We start from the raw sequence: 20,995 nt of genomic DNA on the forward strand, positions 1-20,995 counted from the left end.
AGGAATTAAATTTGTATTTTAAAACCCTCACATACATGCACATGTGTGCACGTGCACACACACACACACACACACACACACACACACACAATTCAGTTCCAAATGACTTCACTGGTGAATTCTACCAAATATTTAAGAAAGAAATAATAAATTCTTCAGAGAATTGAAGAGGAGAAAATATGTCCTATCTCATTCTAAGAGGCCAATATTACTATGATACAAACCAGACAAAGACATTACAAAAAAAATGAGAAAATTATAGACCAATATCCCTCATGAACATAGATGCAAAAATTATGGACAATGTTAAATCAAATCCAACCATTTATTAAGATAAGGTACAAACTAGAAGAATATATTTGCAAATTACATATCTGATGAAGGATTTGTCATATTATGCATAAATATCTTTCAAAACTCAATAAGAACAAAAAACCCAGTTAAAACTTGGACAAAAAATTTGAACGCTTAGCCAAAGAATAAATAAATAAGCACAGGAAAAGATGCTCAACATTATTAGTCACGAGGAAAATGCAAATTAAAACCAAATGATGTACACACCTATTAGAATGTCTAAAATTTTAAAAGACTGACTGTATCAAGTAGTGACAAGGATGTAGGCAAACGTAACTGTCATATACTGCTGGTGAGAATTTAAAATAGTACAAATAATTTAGAAAACATGTTGATAGTTTCTAAAAAATGTAAACATACATCTGCCAGATAATCTAGCCACTCCACTTAGAGATTTCCACTCCAAGAGAAATCAGCATATGTTCATACAAAGATGTGTACACAAATGTTCATAGCAACTCTGTTTAGAATAGCCAAAGCTGGAAATAATCCAAATGTCCATCAAGAGATGAATGAATAAATAGGTTGGGGCATATCCATGTAAATAAAAAAGGGATCACATGTTGATACACACACAACATGGATAAACATCAAAATAATTACACTGAATAAAAGAAGCCAGACAAAAAGAAGAGTACATACTGGATGATTCTATTTGTATAAAATTCTATAAAATGCGAACTAATAGTGATGGAAAGCAGGTCAGTGTTTGTGTGGAGACGGGGGAAGACAAGGAGGGGTGGAAGGGAGGGATTGAAAAGAAATGATGGGTATGTTCTCTACCCTGATTGGCAGTTTCATGGGTGTATAAATGTCAAAACTTATCAAATTGTAAAGTTTAAATACGTGAAGTTTTTTTATACCTCAATAAAACTGCTGAAGAGTGTAAGAAAGTAGAAAAAAATAAATATTGCCCATCGCTTTTCCTAATCCCTCCACAATTTCCACAGCTCAGATTTTAGCCTCTTTACATGTTGTCTGGCCCTTCTCTTCTCTCTTACCTCATTTCTTTAATTTTCTCATGGACAGCAAGTCAACTCTCTCTCCCTCCTTTACTCCCATGCCTCACTTTGCACATCCAAGATTAGCTGTAAGATGTTGGTTGTTAGATACTCACCAGATTATGTTCTTGTGGAGAGGAATTCACACGTTAAGGCTATGGGGAAAGCTTGCTTTGTCTGGTTTCATCTTGTACTGTGAATGACCTGTGTTATCCTGATGGTTCAGGATCATCATTATCAACATTATTTATTTTACTACAATAATATTGGCATCTACTGAAACCTATTTCATCCTTATCGATTTGGATTTCTGAGATTTAAAAACTCTTCTCTCTAGTTGTTGGTTTTCTCTTTCCTCATTGTCAGACAGATTGTCAGCTGTCACTTCGGCTGTTTTCATGTGCCTATTTAGAGAATCTTCATCCTTCTTTCTTTGTAATTTCCTTTCTCCAATCTGTTTTGATTCAGGAAACCTATAACCAAGGGAGTAAGAACGGCATATAAATTTGGAACAAATATAGAACCTGAGTGGGTAATGGAGGCTTATTTTTTTTGAGTAAGGTACATTGGATTTGTGCCATTTATATTGACACTCGTCCTTTTTTTTCAAAATAAATTACACTTATGTGGTGTCACTGTACCTAATTTCTCACAGGAAACTGCAGGACTAAGAATTTATGTGTTCTCAATTGAAGAGAGTGTCCATTTCCCATAGAATAATTTGTCAGGGTTGTCACACAGCTCTTTTTGCATGTGCTAGATATAAATGCACAATGTCTCTTTTTGTTTATGTAGATGTTTCCTATATGTCCCTTTGTAAATGTCATAGTATTATATAATCAATCTGTTCTATGAACAATAGATTATTTTAAACTGTTGGAATAACACCTTAAAATAAATTTTGCCACTACAGTAGCAAGTTCTGTAATCTCTCCTAGTTTAATGTTTAAATCATATGACTGATAAAAAATGTTATTAAGGCACTGGAGATGTATTTGAAGAGTATTATGGCTGGGCTAACCTGAGTTCAGGTCTATAACTTCAACATAGATCTATAACTTCAACATATAAGTTATTTAGCATTCTCTAGCTCATCTTGCACCCTGAAATACTCTTCCAATTTAAAATTTACAGGTAAGATCCTATTTGATTTATCTTTTGGTATTAACGTACTATGTAATGATTCTTGAAGAGCAAACACTATTAAAATGGACAGCTAAACGTTCAATTTAAATGATCGTTTTCCCATATCACTCTATTATCTTTGTGTCACCTCTTATAGTCCAAGGTTCAACAAATCCATCTTTGCTAGGAGATGACTGTGGCTCAGAGATTTTCATTTAGAAGATTTTGTTTTGCCCTAGTACTCTGAGATGCATTGCAAAACAGAAGCAGTGTTCTTCCTCATTTCAACACCTAGGGGACAGAAAATGTTCCCCGACTTACCCCACAACTTGAATGAAATGTGCTTAGGGATAAAGTCAGGGATGTGCTTAGTTCTTAATTTGCTTGACCATTTGACAGCACTTGATAGTACTGACCAGTTTTGACCTTGCAGCATAGCAAGTCATCATACTCTGAGCCACTTCTGTATCTCTTGATTTCCATAATATCATGCTTTCCTAGGTTCTCTTTGTCCTTTCTGGAATCTCAATCACCTTGCCAGCCCAGCTTTCTGTACCTGCCTTTAAATGTTGGGATTCCTAAGGGTTCTATTCTAGGTTTTCTTCTCATCTCCCAATAAACAGTCTCCTGACTTTAATCACAAATACGTGCTGATAATTTATTATTCTGCATATGTAGCCCAGAATGCTTTCCTGAAGGTAAACTCTGTGTACCAATTGCCTGCTAGATATCTCTACTCCATAATTCTTTTGCTTTAGATATGTGACACTTCTTTTTCTGTCCACAGGCAACAGGTCCTCAGGGTTCATTACAGGAAGGTGCCAAAGGCTCTCTTCAGAAAAGCTTCGGGTTTCTTAATGAAGCCAAGAAGTTAGCAAATGATGTAAAAGGTTAGTGTGACCACTTTTTATTATTATTTGAAGTTTAATTGTAATTGGTAGGATATTTTATCACATTATTGGAAAAGTGTAATTGTTGCAGCATAATTTTTATGATCGTTTTTACTATCTAGATTTAGTGCAAGTAAACTCTCTCATCAGTTTTACAGTATTTTGCCTTCACACCTCATTTTGCACTGGGCAATACTTCATAGTTTTTAAACCTAATTTCTATAGCATCATTTCATCTGTATATAGAGTATAGGAACTTATAAAGTATGATAAATTTTAAAGAGCACCAAACCCCACCTTTTTTTTTTGACTTTAGAAATCATAGTCACAAAGGAATCAATCAGGCAGATGTAGTATAAATATCCTTGTGAAACTTTCGATTTAGTGGGGCACGTCTCGAAAAGTTTTCACCTTTTAAATACACTTTTAGGTATTTTATTCCTAATTCAAGGATCAAAGTGCATAATATATCTACCCTGATATATTATGGGTTTTGCATTAAAAATGTATTATTCAATACAGCCACACTCTAGATAAGCTATTATATTTTTATTTCATTCGAATATCTCATTTAATTGCCTCCTGTTTCTATCTTCAGTCTCACTCACCCTTTTCTGTCTTGCATCCAGCTCTGCAGCCTTACTGAAACATTCATGTCCTCTGAAAACATGCTACCATTTCAAGCCTCCACATTCCACAGTGTTCATTCTTCTCTTTGGAACTTCTCACCATCCTTCTTTCTTTTTCATCCAACTGCCTTCTACCAGACCTTCAAGATTTAGCTCAAATGTCATCTTCTCTGGGAAACCTAGCACCCCATCTGAATTACATGCCTCTTCTCTGTGCATCCCTTTCTCATAGACTTATCAAATCACTGCAGCCATGGACTTGGCTTCCATCTTCTTGAGGACAGTCACAGGGTCTTCTTTTTAACTTTGTATTTCTAGTGTATAGTATCACAATGACTATCTCAAATCAGGAAATAAGCATATTTTTTAAATAAAAGAATGGTGTTGGTCTTTACTAACCTTAGAAAGAAAAGAGATTTTATCATCATTTATACTTGTCATGCTTTAAACGAAGAGTCTCCAATAGAGGCTGGTATGGAATTACACGTTCTTTCTCCATTATAGATGGCACTCTGATAGTAAATGCTTTGGATTACGTATCACAGGTGAAATACAACCCTTTATATATATATAAAATCCTATGCAGGAGATTGCACTTATTACAACCTGAACAGTAACTATAGAGTCAACCCTATTTTTCTTTTGGGCAAGTTGAGTTAGTCTCATTACTTTGCCATCACTCCTTCGTCTCCAGTGTCCTTGGCCGGAGCTGGGATCAGGGTGAGGTGAGAGAGGTTGAGCCATGCAAGTGCAGAGTTAGATCCTGTTTTTATTTTAAATGTTAATATTTGCTCATCATTGATCTTTTTTGATTTTTTAAAAAATACTGCATTAAAACATTTTTACCTCACTCACTGAGTTTTTTGGTGCCCCTTTGAATTTCACACCTGAGGGGAGTTCCTGAGTCACCTCACCCTACTTCCAGCCCTGCCCTTGCCTCTCTTTCCCCACAAATACTGGTGTTATAAAAATGAAAAAAGAATCCGATTTTTAAGAAATTTTTTCCAAGGGAGAAAGAAATCTAAGGACAGGCATGGTAGAAGGGGTTAGGCGACAGAAATGTTCATTAGTTTAAATGTCTTTTTTTGTACTTCAGGTAGTACATTATTTAAAGTAATGAAAACCCACAAACTACTCAAGTAATAATTCCTCCAGAAATCCAAGCCAAGGCTCTGATGGAGACAGGAATGTTTTCTTGCTACATTATGACATTCCCCTGATTTGTGGCCAATTACACAAGTTATAAAATGGCTGTTAATCAGGGAAATGCCATATATTACCACCAGGAACTGCTGAAATAGGCCTTACAGAGCAAAATACTTTACAGCAGCTATTAAAAATAGAGATTTAGTCATTTCTCTCTCTATGGTGCCTGGACTTAGAAGGAATAAAAGTGGTGAGGCCAGTATACACTCCATATTTCTAAGTTGTTCCTTGGTTCAATTCAGTACAATCCAGTTAGCTCATGAGCTTTAGTCATGAATGACTTAGAGCTTCTCCCTGCCATTTTTATGCTGTCCTTGCCTTGAGGGAACCTGAACTTTCCAGGAGCAATTTGTTTTGCTTTTTAATTTTTGAATGTATATTTGTTAAAAGTAAATTCGCCCTTCTGTGCATTTGAGACTTGAAGCCATTCTACATTGAATTGATTGAACGTCCATGGAGATAAAAATTGTTTTGTTGATGGATATGGGGCTTGGTACAAATTGATGATTGAAAGAGTTAGAAGATAAATTAATGCCACTGGGTGAATTAATACTACTTTGTAGATTGACAAAAGATCTTTGTCAATAAAAGGGCTAGTTGAGGTTCTCATGGAATGTGTACAGGGCAAGGAATGAAGCTGAGGATGGTACATTAGAAGTCTGAAAATACTAAGATTCTATAATTATATACCTTATATAGAGTAACTTTTAAACTTTATTTTACTTCTTAATTTATCCCTACTTTTCATCTTTGCCCAAAATAAGTGAAATTATTTAATTACTTATGAACAAATAGGTAACATTTCTATAAAATGGACGACACGCATATGGAATAAAAAGATCTATTTCCAAGCCCAAGAATATGGAGTCAGTGAATTGTATGACATATGATGCTGTCCAAACTACAGAGCAGTGCCAGAATTATTCCAAACATTTACTTTAATCAAATTAATCCATACTTTTCTTCTGTACTATGATCCTCCAGACACTGAGTCATTAAGTCCAGACAAGTGTATCAGAATGGTTTTGCGATCATGAATATAATCACACTTGCAATTACTAACCTGTTAAGAATCTACATTATTATCTCAGATTAGAAAAAAGAGAATAAACAGGAATATTGCAGTGATGTTAAGCCAAAGTATGACTCAGGAGTTAAATATTGTGGGACACTAGTCTTCTCAGTCTGCTGGCTTTCCAAATAAAGTCGCTATTCCTTGCCCCCCCAAAAAAGTAAATAAAGCATTTTTATATTATTAAAAATATACTCTTTTTGGGAATTCCCCAGGATCCAGTGGTTAGGGCTTCATGCTTTCAGCACCGAGGGTGCGGGTTCAATCCCTGGTCGGGGAACTATATCCCAGAAGCCGTGTGGCACAGCCAAAAATATACATATATATACTCCTTTTGAATTTGCATACTACCATTTGCCAGAATCAGCCTTCCCATAGGTAGGCATATGAAAAAGAAACAAAATCCATTCCATTGACAAAAAATAATTTTGGACTAAATGGACAAAACCAAGCCTGGATCCGCTAGCCTACTGTAGTCTGAAGAACAAAGCAATCTTTTCCTGTAGATATTGCTGATCCCTCATACAGAGTTTTTGTTCCTCCTTAGCCTTGTGAATAGAGGAAATTGAGAAATTAAAACCAAGTTGGGCTTGGTTTAGGAGTTAAAAGGAAAAGGGGCAAAATAGTGGCCAAACATAGAAGGGCAGGAACTATTAGAACCAGAGAGAGTACTTGTCTTACTTAAAGTTGTTTAAAGTCCATTTCTTTTAGAATATCTTGCTGGCCAAAACAAAACGAGCCTGCAAGCCCACAGTCAGGCTTTAGAGCTTGCCCTAAAGGAACCGCATGGAGTTTTCGATATCTGGTCATTTTGATTTCTCATTCCACTGGCTGAAGAGAGGACTCCCTCTATCCTGATATCTTAAGTCTTTGGAGATCTTGCCACCAGGCAAATTCCCCTTCCTCCTCTCCTTGGGCTTCTACTACAACCCTGTAGTGGGGAGGAAGAGCCTGTGCAGTTAGTTGCAGCTAACAGCTGTTGAGGACCTAGAAAGCACGGTGCCCATGCTGAACAAGAGCTGACTTGGCACTTTTAGATCAGGACAAAGTTTATCGGTAATATGCCTTCCTATAAATGCAGGCTCCATTAAGTGATCTTAGAAGTTCCCATACACAGTCACTGGTACATGTCTGGACAAAAGAGGCAATCAGAGATAGGACACTTTGCAAACCTGTGACAGCAACTGGGGAAAGGGAAGCATAGGAATAATGTCATGAAAGAAGGCTAGGTGTACCCCAAAGTGGAAAGACTGGGTGTAGCAACCTCATCAAATCAATTAACAGAATGCTAGGGACAGGAATAGGGCTCTGAATTTCACCCAGCTTTCTTCCTTACACAGCTGCTCTTCCTTCTGCACAGGTGTTGGGATCCTGTACTCAGTCATGGGGTTGACCTAGGGGCAGGTTCTTAGAAATCTCAATATTAAGAAGACAAAGGACTATATAAGTGGATGAAAAATTATAGTAAAGTAACTTGAGGGAAATTGTACCTCTTATGTTCTTAAAATATCCAAAGGTAAAAACATAATGCAGGGGCTTCCCTGGTGGCGCAGTGGTTGAGAGTCCGCCTGCCGATGCAGGGGACACGGGTTCGTGCCCCAGTCCGGGAAGATCCCACATGCCGCGGAGCGGCTGGGCCCGTGAGCCATGGCCGCTGAGCCTGCGTGTCCGGAGCCTGTGCTCCGCAACGGGAGAGGTCACAACAGTGAGAAGCCCGCGTACCGCAAACAAAACAAAACAAAACAAAAAAAACCATAATGTAATAAAATTAATAAATTGTACAGAGCAATCACGTATTATATAATTTAGTACGGTTGGCCCCCTTTGATATTTAAAGCAAAATCACTTAAGTCGAAGAAATACTAACAGATTGAATAAACTTCATAAATATAGTGGAGCCAACAATTTAACAAGTTAGTCAGGCTTCAAAGCTGATGCTTTTAACCACTGCTGGACAAAAACTCTGGGCTTTTGCCGTGGTGCCGAGGTGACACATTAAAACTCATGGCCCTAACAAATATTTGATAAAGAATGAGTGAATGGAAGAGAGTAGCAGGAATCTCTCATTACCAGAAAGGTCAAAATCAAGGTTTCCACCTGACTTCATACAGATCCCTTACCTATTCCAAACTTTCTGCTTCAGAACTGCAGGTAGAAGCACTGCAGAGATTAACCTGTTCTCTAATTCAGAAGGAGCCTCTAGAACAAAAGATGAAACAGGTTTGTAGCCTTGTAAAATTTTTTTACAAAGAAATCTTAAAGAGAGGATATTTCTCCATTTTTTGGTAAAGGAGCAAAGTCAGAAGTGATATTGAGTACAAGAAGTAGCTCATAAGACAAATGTCCCGGTAATGAAAATTGTGCTTGCAAAATGTTATCTATATGGTAATTTTGCAGTAGATTCCATTTAACTAGATCCCTTCAAAATTAAAAACATTTCTACAAACTTCACCCTTGTGAATGAGGGATTCTCTCAAGGTATTTATTTGTGCTTTGTTCATATTAATAAAAAATTAAAAATTGCATTTGAGGAACTTAACTAGATGAGTGTGAACAGTCAAAATAGAACATTCCCATTAAAATCTATAAAAATCGTTCTTATATTTAGTTGAAAATGAGAGCTATATACATATATTGAAAAAGTATAATAGAAAAATTAACAACTTTAGTTTCTGGATGATGCGGTTTAAACAAAGAAGAAAGCAAATCATAAATAATATTATTGAAAACTGGCAAACATACCAGAGCAATTATCAGACCAATGTAAATTATCAAACCAACATGAATTATTTGTTACTATTTAGTAACTGCCCGTGATAAATCCAGTACTTTCTCATACATCCTTCAATTGATTTCTCATATCAGTCATATGAAGGAAGTTGTTATCTTCATTTTACACATGTAAAAAGGGATAGAAATGACATTTGAACCCACAGCTTCCAGCTCCAAGTCCTGTAATAATTTCATTGCACCACACTACTTTCTCTAATGGCTAGAATTTGTAAAAGAATGCATTATTAATGATCAAAGAAATACTTGTAATAGCTTTTTAAATTTATTTTTAAATTTTTATTGAAATATAGTTGATTTACAATGTTGTGTTAGTTTCTGCTGTATAACTGATTTACTTGTAATAGCTTTATTTTGAGATATTACATAGCATAGTTCAGTGTTAGCAGTTCCAAGTAAACTAAACTCTAATATATTTAGCACAGTACCAGGAACGAGGTCAACGTAAGTAAATGCATATTATTAATGGAAGTAACATACAACTCTGTCTAGTGATTTTCATTCTGAATATGTCTACCTGGTTCAATGTCAATGGTTATGCAACAAAGGGGAATGATATTGTCAGGCATGTTCACAGTCTACCCTGGTTGTTCTGCTTCTTTCCCTCACTTTATGAGCTCTGTCTCTGACGAACCCATTCCTAGACACTTGTCTTCTGATGTGGGAGGAGAGGATGAGAAAGGGAGAGCCAAAGCTGGAGCGTGTGTGTAGCCTTTGAGGTTAGTTGGGCGTGATATCTAGAGAGAAGATAAATGACTTGGCTACAGCTAATGGGTATGAATACTGAAGAAATAAGGAGCGGAAAATGCACTATGATTATAATTTGGATCCTTTTTTTGTTCTCCAAAAATTACAAGTAAAGAATTGGGTTGGATATTTTTTTAACTACCAATAATTCTGTTTCTTTGGCCATGTTACCATTCTAACTGGACCACATGCGTTCTTCCTTACATTTTGATTATAGATACCTCTGCCTCATATATCTTTGCATTTAAAGCCAGCCTTGGAGTGCTTATTTTCTAGGTTTTCATGGCTAATATTTTGTAAGTTTTCCATTTTAAAATCTGTAATTCTTTTCTGCATACAACTTCTATTCATCTAAAGAATTAGACTGACAAAGCTATAAAGTGTTTAGACTTGGTTTGAGAAATTCCAAAAAGTACTTCAGAAAAAAATGACCAGAGTGTAAGAAAGGATAAATTAACAAGAAAATAGAGTCAAATAGCTGAAACAAAGAAGTCAGAACAGGCTCAGAATATTCACATCTTGACTTTCTAGTACAGAAAGCAGAGGAACAAAATCACTGCTTTGAAACTTGAGGGACGGCAGTAACAATGTTCTTCAGATCAGTAGTTCTTCTGAATAATTGGCCTGATTATTCTGCCAGTATTTGCATTCAGAATTCATAAAATAGTGTAAACCAAGTGATACCCTTTAAATTAATGATTTTTGCAACTGTACATGTATATCTTGCTTGCCAGAACATTTTAAATGTTTCATTATTTAAAAAGTCAAATACAATCAAGAGACTAAGAAATGAAATTTGTACCGTTCTATTTCCTTAATTGATGAAGACTTCTAAATTAATATCAAAAGAGCAGCCTTTAACTATTCTTAGGGGATTCATATAGCTATCACAGTCATAATCATACTGTCTTTATTTCAGAAAGTATTCTTTCCATAACCTAGTCAAAGATATTACTTTAGTGCAGTGAAAGTAACAGAAGTACTAAAAGAAAAGTGAATTGTGATTGACAGAGGAGAAAATCTAATTACTTGGAAAGTATATTTTGAAGGACTAGAATTGAAAATAATAATATCTTAGTGACTGAAATGGACATATTGATATTTTAGAGCCACGTTTTGCTGGAATACTTTATGCTTTGTTTTTCAGTGATGTTAGGTCTTTAGCTTGGAACCTAAAAGCAGATGCCTCAAACAATATTATGTACTTATATTACCGTAGTATAACAGTGGTGCAATTCGTCCGCCTATAAAACCCTGATATGAAATGGAGTGGATCATTAATTAATATGTTCAGTACTCTTTTTCACACCCAGTACACTGACAGTTAAGAATCCTCCATCTATATTCCCTTCCCTTTGCTATTCTTCCCAGATGAAGGCCAGTAAAGGCAAGCATTGTTCCCTAAGCTGCCAGTGGCTTGTTTGGTTCCTGCAAGAAGCCAGATGCACTACCTCTACAAGGGTGGACACACAATCAAATCAAGACTGTTCTGGCTCTGTTCTGCGAGATGTAGTCTCTCCTGGTCTGCCCATTCTGGGTACCAGGAAAGTGACGAAAACAACAGTCTCGGTGTTGGCAAATAATGGTCTTCCCCAGTCCAAGTGGCTTATTTATTTTACTGTTTTAGATAAAAAAGCAAAAATATTTGCACAGAGAAAACGATTTAACCAGCACAAACAGGTATAAAATGAAAGATTTTAGTACACTGTCGCTCACACCATCATTAACTGCCTTACTTGTTCCATTCCTAGGTTTTATCTGCTATAAAATACAATATTATATACAAACTAACTTAAAATTCAGACATGTTAAAAATTAGTGGAGAGAAGCTAGAAAATTTACAGTAGTCATATTACATTAGTAATAGTAAATAATATATTTTAAAGTAAGCATGCTAAAGTAGCAAGAAAAGACCTATATAAAGCCTACTTGAAGTAATTTGTAAAATATTATTTCCTCTATAAAAAATTAGAAATGTGCTAGAAGCTATTTATTCATTCTTTTGATTTTTGTTTTTTTCAAATAAATGTTAATAAGTGGTGTTTAGTAAAGTTGGGAGATTCTACTTAACAATCATATCTATTTGAGATTTTTAAAAGCCAATTCAGTGATTCATTTTGGTAATAAAATTTTTTAAATAATGACATAATGGGAGTGATGTCAAGAGGGCATCATTATAAATGCAATAAAAGACCAAATCTGTCAAAGTTTTTTCTCCATAGAAAACCATCAAATTAAGTCAAATAAAGATCAGATACCAAGAAGAAAATGTAATTGTTGAACATGTTGAAGTGTCAAATGGTCATTTAAACACATATTTTATATTCTGGTCTGAAATATATTTTTGGACAGATGCCAATAAAGTAAATCAGTTTCTTGCTTTTAACTAAATTTTTATTAAAATAACCTGAAATTTTATATCCATGTATCAGTTCAGAGATGATTAAAATTATTTCATCCTTTTTTGTTTTCTGTTCACAGAAAATGATGAACATCTGAATGGCTTGACAACCAGATTAGACAATGCCAATGTCAGAAACAGGGATCTCCTGAGAGCTCTGAATGACACTTTGGAAAAGTTATCAGCCATTCCAAATGGTAAGCATTCAGGACACTGCAAACCATGCCAGTGGATATGAACTCTTAAAGAATGTTCTAACTTCTGCCTTTTTTTTCCTAACACTACATTTGTACCATTGTCAGGCTATTCGATAGCAGTTTTCTTACTTATGAATTCTTCTTTGTGAGAATGAGAAACTAAATCGTACTTTACACTGTGATATTTATCATTTGTTACCCTAGCTGACATTCGTTGGAATAAATTACAAAAAGGAAAATATAGACATCTTATTATTGTATTGTCCTTCCATGTTTCGGCCCAGGAAATCTTATATTGGTGGGAAAAATAAAATCATACAGACACTATTCTCTACAATGTTATGTACACAATTGCAGCTTATTATAGTACCTACAGTAATAGGCAGAGCCAACTGCCCTTCAGCAGCATATCTTTATTGGCAACGTTCTGTTACTTAAATGTTTTAGCTTTCAAAAACATTAAGACATTAAGAATTGAACCATGCCTGTAGTATCTTTCTACCTATTACATGTACTTGGAGTTAATGTTTCGTATTAGTTCCTGAAAGCACTGTTCTTTTAGGGATACTATTTTTATATTGTAGTAGCATGATATAACAATAACAAGGGTTGCTAACATTTTTTGAGTGCTTATTCAATATGCTTATGTTAAGTGTATGTAATCCTCATACTAATCCTACAAGGTAAATAGCATTGTTATCTCCAGTTTATAGGGGACAAACTTAGGGATACTAAGGGCCATTGTTAAAAGAGGCATATATGATTTGAACCTCGCAGTTTAACTTCAGAGGCTGTGGTCTTAACCACTAAGCTACAACTACTACTAGGCACATATATATGTTTTTTATACAAATTATGGTGAAGGAAACACATTCATCTATAGAAAACAGGAAATATTAAAACCTTAATGATTTTTACTTTTTTAACATTAAAAATCCTAAGTAACTTTCCCGATTTTCATGTCACCTCTTCAGTAGTAAAGATGTACATAGAAAATTTCCAATGCTGAAAACAAATATAAATACACAAACACAAGGTCTAATATATCTGAAAAAGTCTCTTTATATTAAAATTGAAACACATTCATTCCCTCCCCATCCTGCCTCAGAAATGCAGATTAAATCTTAAACCTACTTTTGATGAAGCTGTTTGATTCATGTGGATAAACTTCTCTCTTTAATATGTTCAGCAGCAAATCACAATATACCCTTACACAATGAACATTTAGAACAATCACGTTGCTATTTTAAGAGCTAATCAGGTATTCATAGCAAAGGTCCCTGAGAAAATTCAATTTAGCTAAAAATGTACTTCATTTGCTATGACTGAATGAGACAAAGTTCAGCCTTTCCCTCTGTGCCTGTGTCCCTGAGGTCAGCCAGCCACAGCCTCGCTTTGACAAGCATGGATTAAGCCACTAACTCCAGACCCTTTGTTTCTCATACCGTCTTCTGCTGACAGACACAGCCGCTAAACTGCAAGTGGTTAAGGACAAAGCAAGACAAGCCAACGACACAGCTAAAGATGTACTGGCACAGATTAAAGATCTCCACCAGAATCTTGATGGCCTGAAGAAAAATTACAATCAACTGGCAGACAGCGTAGCCAAAACAAATGCCATGGTAAAAGATCCTTCAAAGAACAGTAAGATGTGCTTTTTCACTTTGATTATGTCATTTATTTCTTCACACTATAAAAGTATCCTAGACTCATAACTGTTAGAGCAGGAAGGGACCCTCGTAGTGGTGTAGTCTGCCCTCCTCCCTTCATAGACTGGGCTCAGGAATTGAGTGCGTGCAGCTCCAGAAACAGAATCCAAGACTCCCAGCTCTGCACTAGAGCTTATCTTATTCAAATTTCATCCAATTGAGAGGAAATTAGGAATTCTCAAATCTACATGATATTTGGTATAGCGATGCCAAATATTTTAAAATCCTTTAGTGTAATTGAAAATACAGTTATACTTGGGAAATTATATCCTCGGAGTTGGTGAAATTCCATAGAACCTAGAGGTCAAGGAGCAGTCTTATTAGCAGTCCTGTTAGAACAGGATATTAAATGGGATCAATTTGAAATGCATTCAAATTGGAAAATATTAATATTTTATTACTTAGATTCTGGTTAGTTAACATTATCAGGAAATTAAAATTTTTATCTAGTTTATCAAGAAGAATATTTCTTTACATCTTTTGTATATTGCATTAAACTATATTGAGTTAACAAGGATTTACAAGAAAATGTGGGAGAACTAAATATAATAATTTATTAATTATACTCAATAAACATTATGATTTCTAATATTTTTTATTCTTTCAAGTGATAAAATGTTATTTTAGTATGTGATTTCACCAAAGGAGATGCTTGATTCTTTGTATTTGTCAGTCTCAAGAGATTAGCCTGCTTTATATAGCACCAATATATTTATTGGGAATTAAAACATTTGTAGAGTGTAATAACAAAAACACAGTTATTGACGTTATACACTGTATAATCCAGATGCTGTTCGACGGGGGAGTGGAGCCTGATTTTTCAGCACCTTTGCCTCAGATCAAAGGCTAATGATGCTATGAAATAATAGATACAACTAGCATGACTCCTTCCTGAGCAAGCAAGAGTACAAACACAGCTGACATGCACTTCAGAGCTAGGGAGAAGGATTTCACTCCTCACTTCTTCAGGGAAGAAAAAGTAGAGATATATAGTTTTAAATTTATTTCTTATGTAAGCCCAGAGTTAGCTTACCCCTGTAGTTCAAAGATACCATCTGAATAACTGGTTCAGAGTCATGCCAAATCACAATATTTCCCCCCAAGAAATGAATGAAAATAAGTTTTAAAGTAAGTGTCACTCTCTCTTTTATTCTGTAAGTTAAGGTATCATTTCATTCATTTTCAGATTGATTCTCAGCTGAGCGTGGCCTTTTTATAATATTTATCTCACTTTTATGATTCTATCATCTATCAAAAGAAATAGTTAATATCTGTAAACACTAATTAAACTGGGTCTGTTTCTATCTTATTAGAACATTATAATAAAGCTCCCTTTAATATGAACAATGGCTGCTAAATGCCATGTTTTTGTGGACTTTTACTTGATAACGCTAGTTTGACTTAAAATGGGGTGAATTTGTAATTAGCACCTGTTGTGAAAGTTCTATTTTTTTGATAATCACTACTTTATAATACCTATTAAAAATATTTTCTCATGAATTTTCTATTTTTCTGTTTTGCTTCCATATGAAATTACCTGAAGAAATCAGTATGTATATGTTTACTTGCATACCTTTTAGTAATTTTTATGTTTGGTTGCCTATTGCAAAAAGCTTCAGCTTTGCATGTTTCCATGTTTTAGTATTGCTTTACACATCAGATAGCTATTCTTTCCAGTGTCACAGTATTAATGCTGGATTAATAAAGGAATCTTCCCTTACAAAGTTAGTATGTGAATATGTTTGACATAAATATTTTAATTGTGTGTTTGAAAAGTTAGTGAAATATCTGTTATCCATATAAAAGTAGAAAATTGAATTCTCCCACAGATTCAACTAAATTATGATGCTTCTGATAACCTATATGCAGCCGCTGAAGTCCAAATGACTTCCTTCTAGCAGGATTAAAATAGATTAAAATCTACAATGCTGTTGTTGCTGTCCCCCCTGAAGCTCACTCCTCCCCTTACAAGTAATTATTCTCAACTTCAAGAGCATTATATTTGGAGACGCATAAAACAAAATTAATAAAATCAGATCTTAACAAGTGAGCAGTCACTGGGATATAAAAATATTCTGTCTTAAATAATTTCATAGTTTAAATTCCAAGTCTAAAATAAAACTGAAAAATAGAAAATAGTAATAATAAAATCCAGCATATCAAAACCTGAGAAATACGATGAAGGCGGTCCTCAGTGGAAAATGAATGCAATGACATTACTAAAAAGCATTGAAATAAACAATTTAGGCAATCAACTCTATAAGTCAGACAAAATAAAATTAACTAAAAGAAAGAAGATAAAAAAGAGTTAATGAATTAGAAGACAGAAAATAATAGATGTGATAAATTCAAGTGGTATATCTTTAGGAATGTAAAGATAAAAAATTTTAGAGGCCTGACAGGCTTAATAAAGAAAAATAAAGCACAAATAGGCAAAGTTCTGAAGGAGATATAACAAGATAAGGGAAGAAATTTAGCAGGTAAGAGAAGACTTAGCAAAACTCTAGGCTAATAAATTGTAAAGCCTAAAAGAGATAGATAATTCTCTAGTAAAACACTGTTATTAAAATCTGTCTTCAGCAATGATTTTAAAATTCACACAAATAATTATGGAAGAAAGTGAGAAGTTTTCAAAAACTACTGCACAAGAGAGCATCAGACTCAATATCACAGGTTATTTATTTTTAAAACCTCAAGAAGATAATTTCCATATGACTTCAACTGCTACAGAAGATAGAGGGGAAAAAAAAAGTAGGGGATGGGGGGACCTCCAGGTTCCATTTTGAAACATTTGATAAAAGCTTCTGGGAGCTTTAGAAGAAAAGGATCCATTACTTGTCTAAGTAGTCCCTGCATAGCCCTTTTTTCATTCTCATGAATCTAAACCTAAATCACTTTTTCTCACTTCTAGAATAACTTTTAGAATATCAGAGTAATATTGGGCAATATTAAAGGAAGGGAGAAAATGGATAAATGGTTTATTTAAAGTGTAAAAACGGAGGGGTAACTGTCTTTATGTTGAATACCTATACAGTTATGTAACAAGAGCTTTGACCTCAATAACCTGCATTTCAGAAGAGTCAGCTCTTGATCTAGCAACTCTATTAGTTGAAGTTAATAATAGACCATGGGCCTTCCCTGGTGGCGCAGTAGTTAAGAATCTGCCTGCCAATGCAGGGGACACGGGTTCGAGCCCTGGTCCAGGAGGATCCCACATGCTGCGGAGCAACTAGACCCCTGCACCACAACTACTGAAGCCCACACACCTAGAGCCCGTGCTCTGCAGCAAGAGGATCCACCACAATGAGAAGCTCACACACTGCAACAAAGGGTAGCTCCTGCTTGCTGCAACTAGAGAAAGCCTGCGCCCAGCAATGAAGACCCAGTGCAGCAAAAAATAAATAAATAAAATAAATAAATTTATAAAAATAAAATAAAATAATAGACCAAGTTATTTTTAAACATCACTAACTATATAACTCACATTTATGAGCATGAGTTCAAAATACTTACTTCAAAACCGAGTTTTAAAATAACTTACTTCCTTTCTAGCATATCTGATTCATTCCTAAGGATTAATTCCCAGATCGTTCATAGTTCATCAGGGCCAAAAGCCTTGGACCTTAAGCAGTTTCTCTTTTTCATCAGGGTCGCAATGACAGAAAACAGAACAATACACACTTGATCAGATTATTAATGACATGGTTTGGATAAGACTGCCAGCATCCTAGGGACAGAATAATTGATTTTCCATGTGTCATTTGCCCTCCTATGAAAAGCACAAGCTGGAAGTCTAAGGATCAGTGATAACCTGCAATTATTTTAGGGTTAAACCCCTTTTAAAATTGTCAATATTCAACCTTCTTTAAATTTTAACTACAAAAGTGACAGTTTAATGTGGTTCAACCTAATGTAAAGAGCAGGAGAATCAAGTATTCTTCAAAATGAAAATGAACTGCAGCATGAAAGATTTAATTAAAGTATAATATAGGCCTTCAGTCGAAGGATTGTTCAACATTGAGATGTTTTTCAGAAGACATTTTTATAGCTTTTCTCGTTAAGATGTACAAAGAAAGACAGTGAGAAAAAGAAGGAAAACCAATTTTGTGTGAGAACCCTGATTTAAATACAGTTCTGGCTTGGACAGACTAGGTGACTTTAAAGAGGCTTCTCCAATTCCTTGATTCTATGACTAAAGTTCTATGCTATAAAGGTTAGCTTTGGGGCTGAAGCTAGAAATTAAGCATTGAATTAGTTCATCATATTCTCAATCTTCAATGCAAATTTTCACCTTAATCACAAAACCAAAGTGTTGGCCTTCTTTTTCTAACATCTCCTCCTCTGGTCTGCTTGAGTCCCAGCTAAAATATTTCCATTTGCCATCACAAACTGCTTCAACTGTCATGGCCTTGCTTTTGTCGTGTGGATGAGATGAAATATTTTCCATTATTTACTTAAGCATACTGCTGTTTTCATTTCTGTGTATGTGTGTCTGTGTGTGCATGCATGTGCATGCGTGTCTGTGTGTGTGTGTGCATGCGTGTGAGTGCATGGTATGCGCTAATCTTGTTCTATGCAGTTGCAGATGCAGATTCCACTGTAAAAAATCTAGAACAAGAAGCTGATCGACTGATAGATAAACTCAAACCCATCAAGGAACTTGAGGATAACCTGAAGAAAAACATCTCTGAGATAAAAGAACTGATAAACCAAGCCCGGAAGCAGGCCAATTCTGTAAGCTCTTTCTGCTTTCAGTTATCAGTAAATGATTGTGATTTTTTGGTGTTATTCCCAGAAGGAATACCTTCCTTCAGTGTATCCTGTTGAATGATCTCTGGTTCTTTTCCTTTAATTTGAAGCTATTTGCAGGTGAGGTGGGGAATGGAAGATTAGATATTTTTCCCGTAAATTTCAAAAGACATTTCTTGAGAAGAGTAATCACTACTTACTATTTTAGAAATGAAAGTTCTGATATATTTTATTATTGTTTGAATAGAGTTAATACAAACTGTAAGAATGAAAGCCTGGTTTTTGTGTACTAAAAAGGCATGGATGAGAGAGCCTTGCTCTTAATGAAAGCAAAACAGGCCAACCAGTGAGGCTGTAGAAGGAATGAACGGACAAGGTTAGAAGGAATAATAGCATAGAGGAACTATTATTTTCTATATATTCTTTTGTCTGAGTACAAGCAACCAAAAATTATTTTGCTTACAATTTCTACAATTTTTGGAGCAAGAATAGGAAATACTTCACTTGTCTCAAAATTTTTCTCTTTATTAACCCAGTTAGAAGACTATAAGGATAGAGGCAAAACTTTCTAGAAGGTTGCATCTTAATGAACCAGGACAGAACTGTAAATGCCAATATGAAACTTTAACCTTGTGAAGTCATCTTATGATCTTTATAGAAATAGAATGAAAAAAAATAACAGTTTTCATGTTATCAGGCTTAAACTGAAATCTTTTTAGATACCCAAGCCTTCCATCTCAAAAATTCCATTTTTTGATACAAATGAACTTATTTACAAAACAGAAACAGACTCACAAGCATAGAAAACAAACTTAATGGTTACCAAAGGGGAAAGGGGAAATAAATTAGGACCTTGGGATTAACAGATATACATGATTTTATGTATTATAGATAAACAACAGGATCCTACTATATACCACAGGGAACTATATTCAATATCTTGTAATAACCTATTATGGAAAAGGATCTAAAAAAGAATATATATATGTGTATATATATATATATATATACACGTATATAACTGAATCACTTTGCTGTACATCAGAAGCTAATAAACATTGTAAATCAACTGTACTTCAATTTTAAAAATTCCATTTTAAAATTTTATTTAATTATCTATTTTTATTGACATATAGCTGCTTGGCAGTATTGTATTAGTTTCAGGTGTACAACATTGTGATTCAATATTTTTACAGACTATACTCCATTTAAAGTTATTACAAATAATGGCTATATTTCCCTGGGCTGTATAATATATCCTTGTAGCTTATTTATTTTATGCATAGTAGTTTATATCTCTTAATCCCATACCCCTATCTTGCCCCTTCCCCTTTCTTCTCCCCACTGGTAACCATTAGTTTGTTTTTTATATCTGTGAGTCTGTTTCTGTGATATACATTCATTCGTTTTAGTTTTTAGATTCCACATATAAGTGATAACATGGAGTATTTGTCTTTTTCTGTCTGATTTCAGTAAGCATAATATTCTCTAGGTCCATCCACGTTGTTGCAAATGGCAGAATTTCATTTGTTTTTATGGCTGAGTAATAATCCATGGAATATATATACGACATCTTCTTTACACGTAGGTTGCTTCCAAATCTTGGCTATTGTAAATAATGCTGCTCTGAACACTGGGGTGCATGTATCTTTTCAAATTAATGTTTTCATTTTCTTCGGATATATACCCAGGAGTGGAATTGCTGGATCATATGGTAGTTCTAAAAAGTTCTATTTTTAAACAAGCTGTGAAGCCAAAATGACCAGAAATAACCTTTCTTAATCCATAAACTTATTTTTTTAGTAAGTGGCCAAGAATATGATGCCCAAGTGACAGTATATTCTTCTCCCTCCTTATACATACCTGATATCTTTAAACCAGGTCAAGACAATAAATTCAGGGTGAACCTTGAAAAGGAATTCATGACTAATTGAAGAGAAACCTAGAAAATGACAGAAAGATTAGTGAAGATGAAGTACATAAACTCAGAGTAAAAGAAGCAGATAGGGTTGAGAAGACACACATTGAACTACAATATGAGAACCTTGCAGGCAGTAAGGATGACAGGTGAGCATTGTATATGTGAAGCACAAGGTGAAAAGAAATCAGATGTTACTCCAAGGTT

The 20,995-nt window shown here is 34.8% G+C and overlaps 1 protein-coding gene across 1 annotated transcript in view; it reads left to right on the top strand.

The window, feature by feature from the left end:
* Positions 1 to 20,995, top strand: part of LAMA2 (laminin subunit alpha 2) — a 448,946-nt gene that overhangs the window by 358,820 nt on the left and 69,131 nt on the right. Inside the window, exons 40-44 of the mRNA XM_029224020.1 lie at positions 3,268 to 3,370; positions 12,296 to 12,412; positions 13,874 to 14,056; positions 15,665 to 15,670; positions 18,701 to 18,855. Of these exons, the coding sequence (XP_029079853.1) occupies positions 3,268 to 3,370; positions 12,296 to 12,412; positions 13,874 to 14,056; positions 15,665 to 15,670; positions 18,701 to 18,855 (564 nt within the window). The remainder of the gene's footprint in view (positions 1 to 3,267; positions 3,371 to 12,295; positions 12,413 to 13,873; positions 14,057 to 15,664; positions 15,671 to 18,700; positions 18,856 to 20,995) is intronic.

This window comes from Monodon monoceros, unplaced genomic scaffold (genome assembly GCF_005190385.1).
Source record: "Monodon monoceros isolate NGI ecotype Baffin Bay Population unplaced genomic scaffold, NGI_Narwhal_1 Super_Scaffold_15, whole genome shotgun sequence".
NCBI classification, from domain to species: domain Eukaryota; kingdom Metazoa; phylum Chordata; class Mammalia; order Artiodactyla; family Monodontidae; genus Monodon; species Monodon monoceros.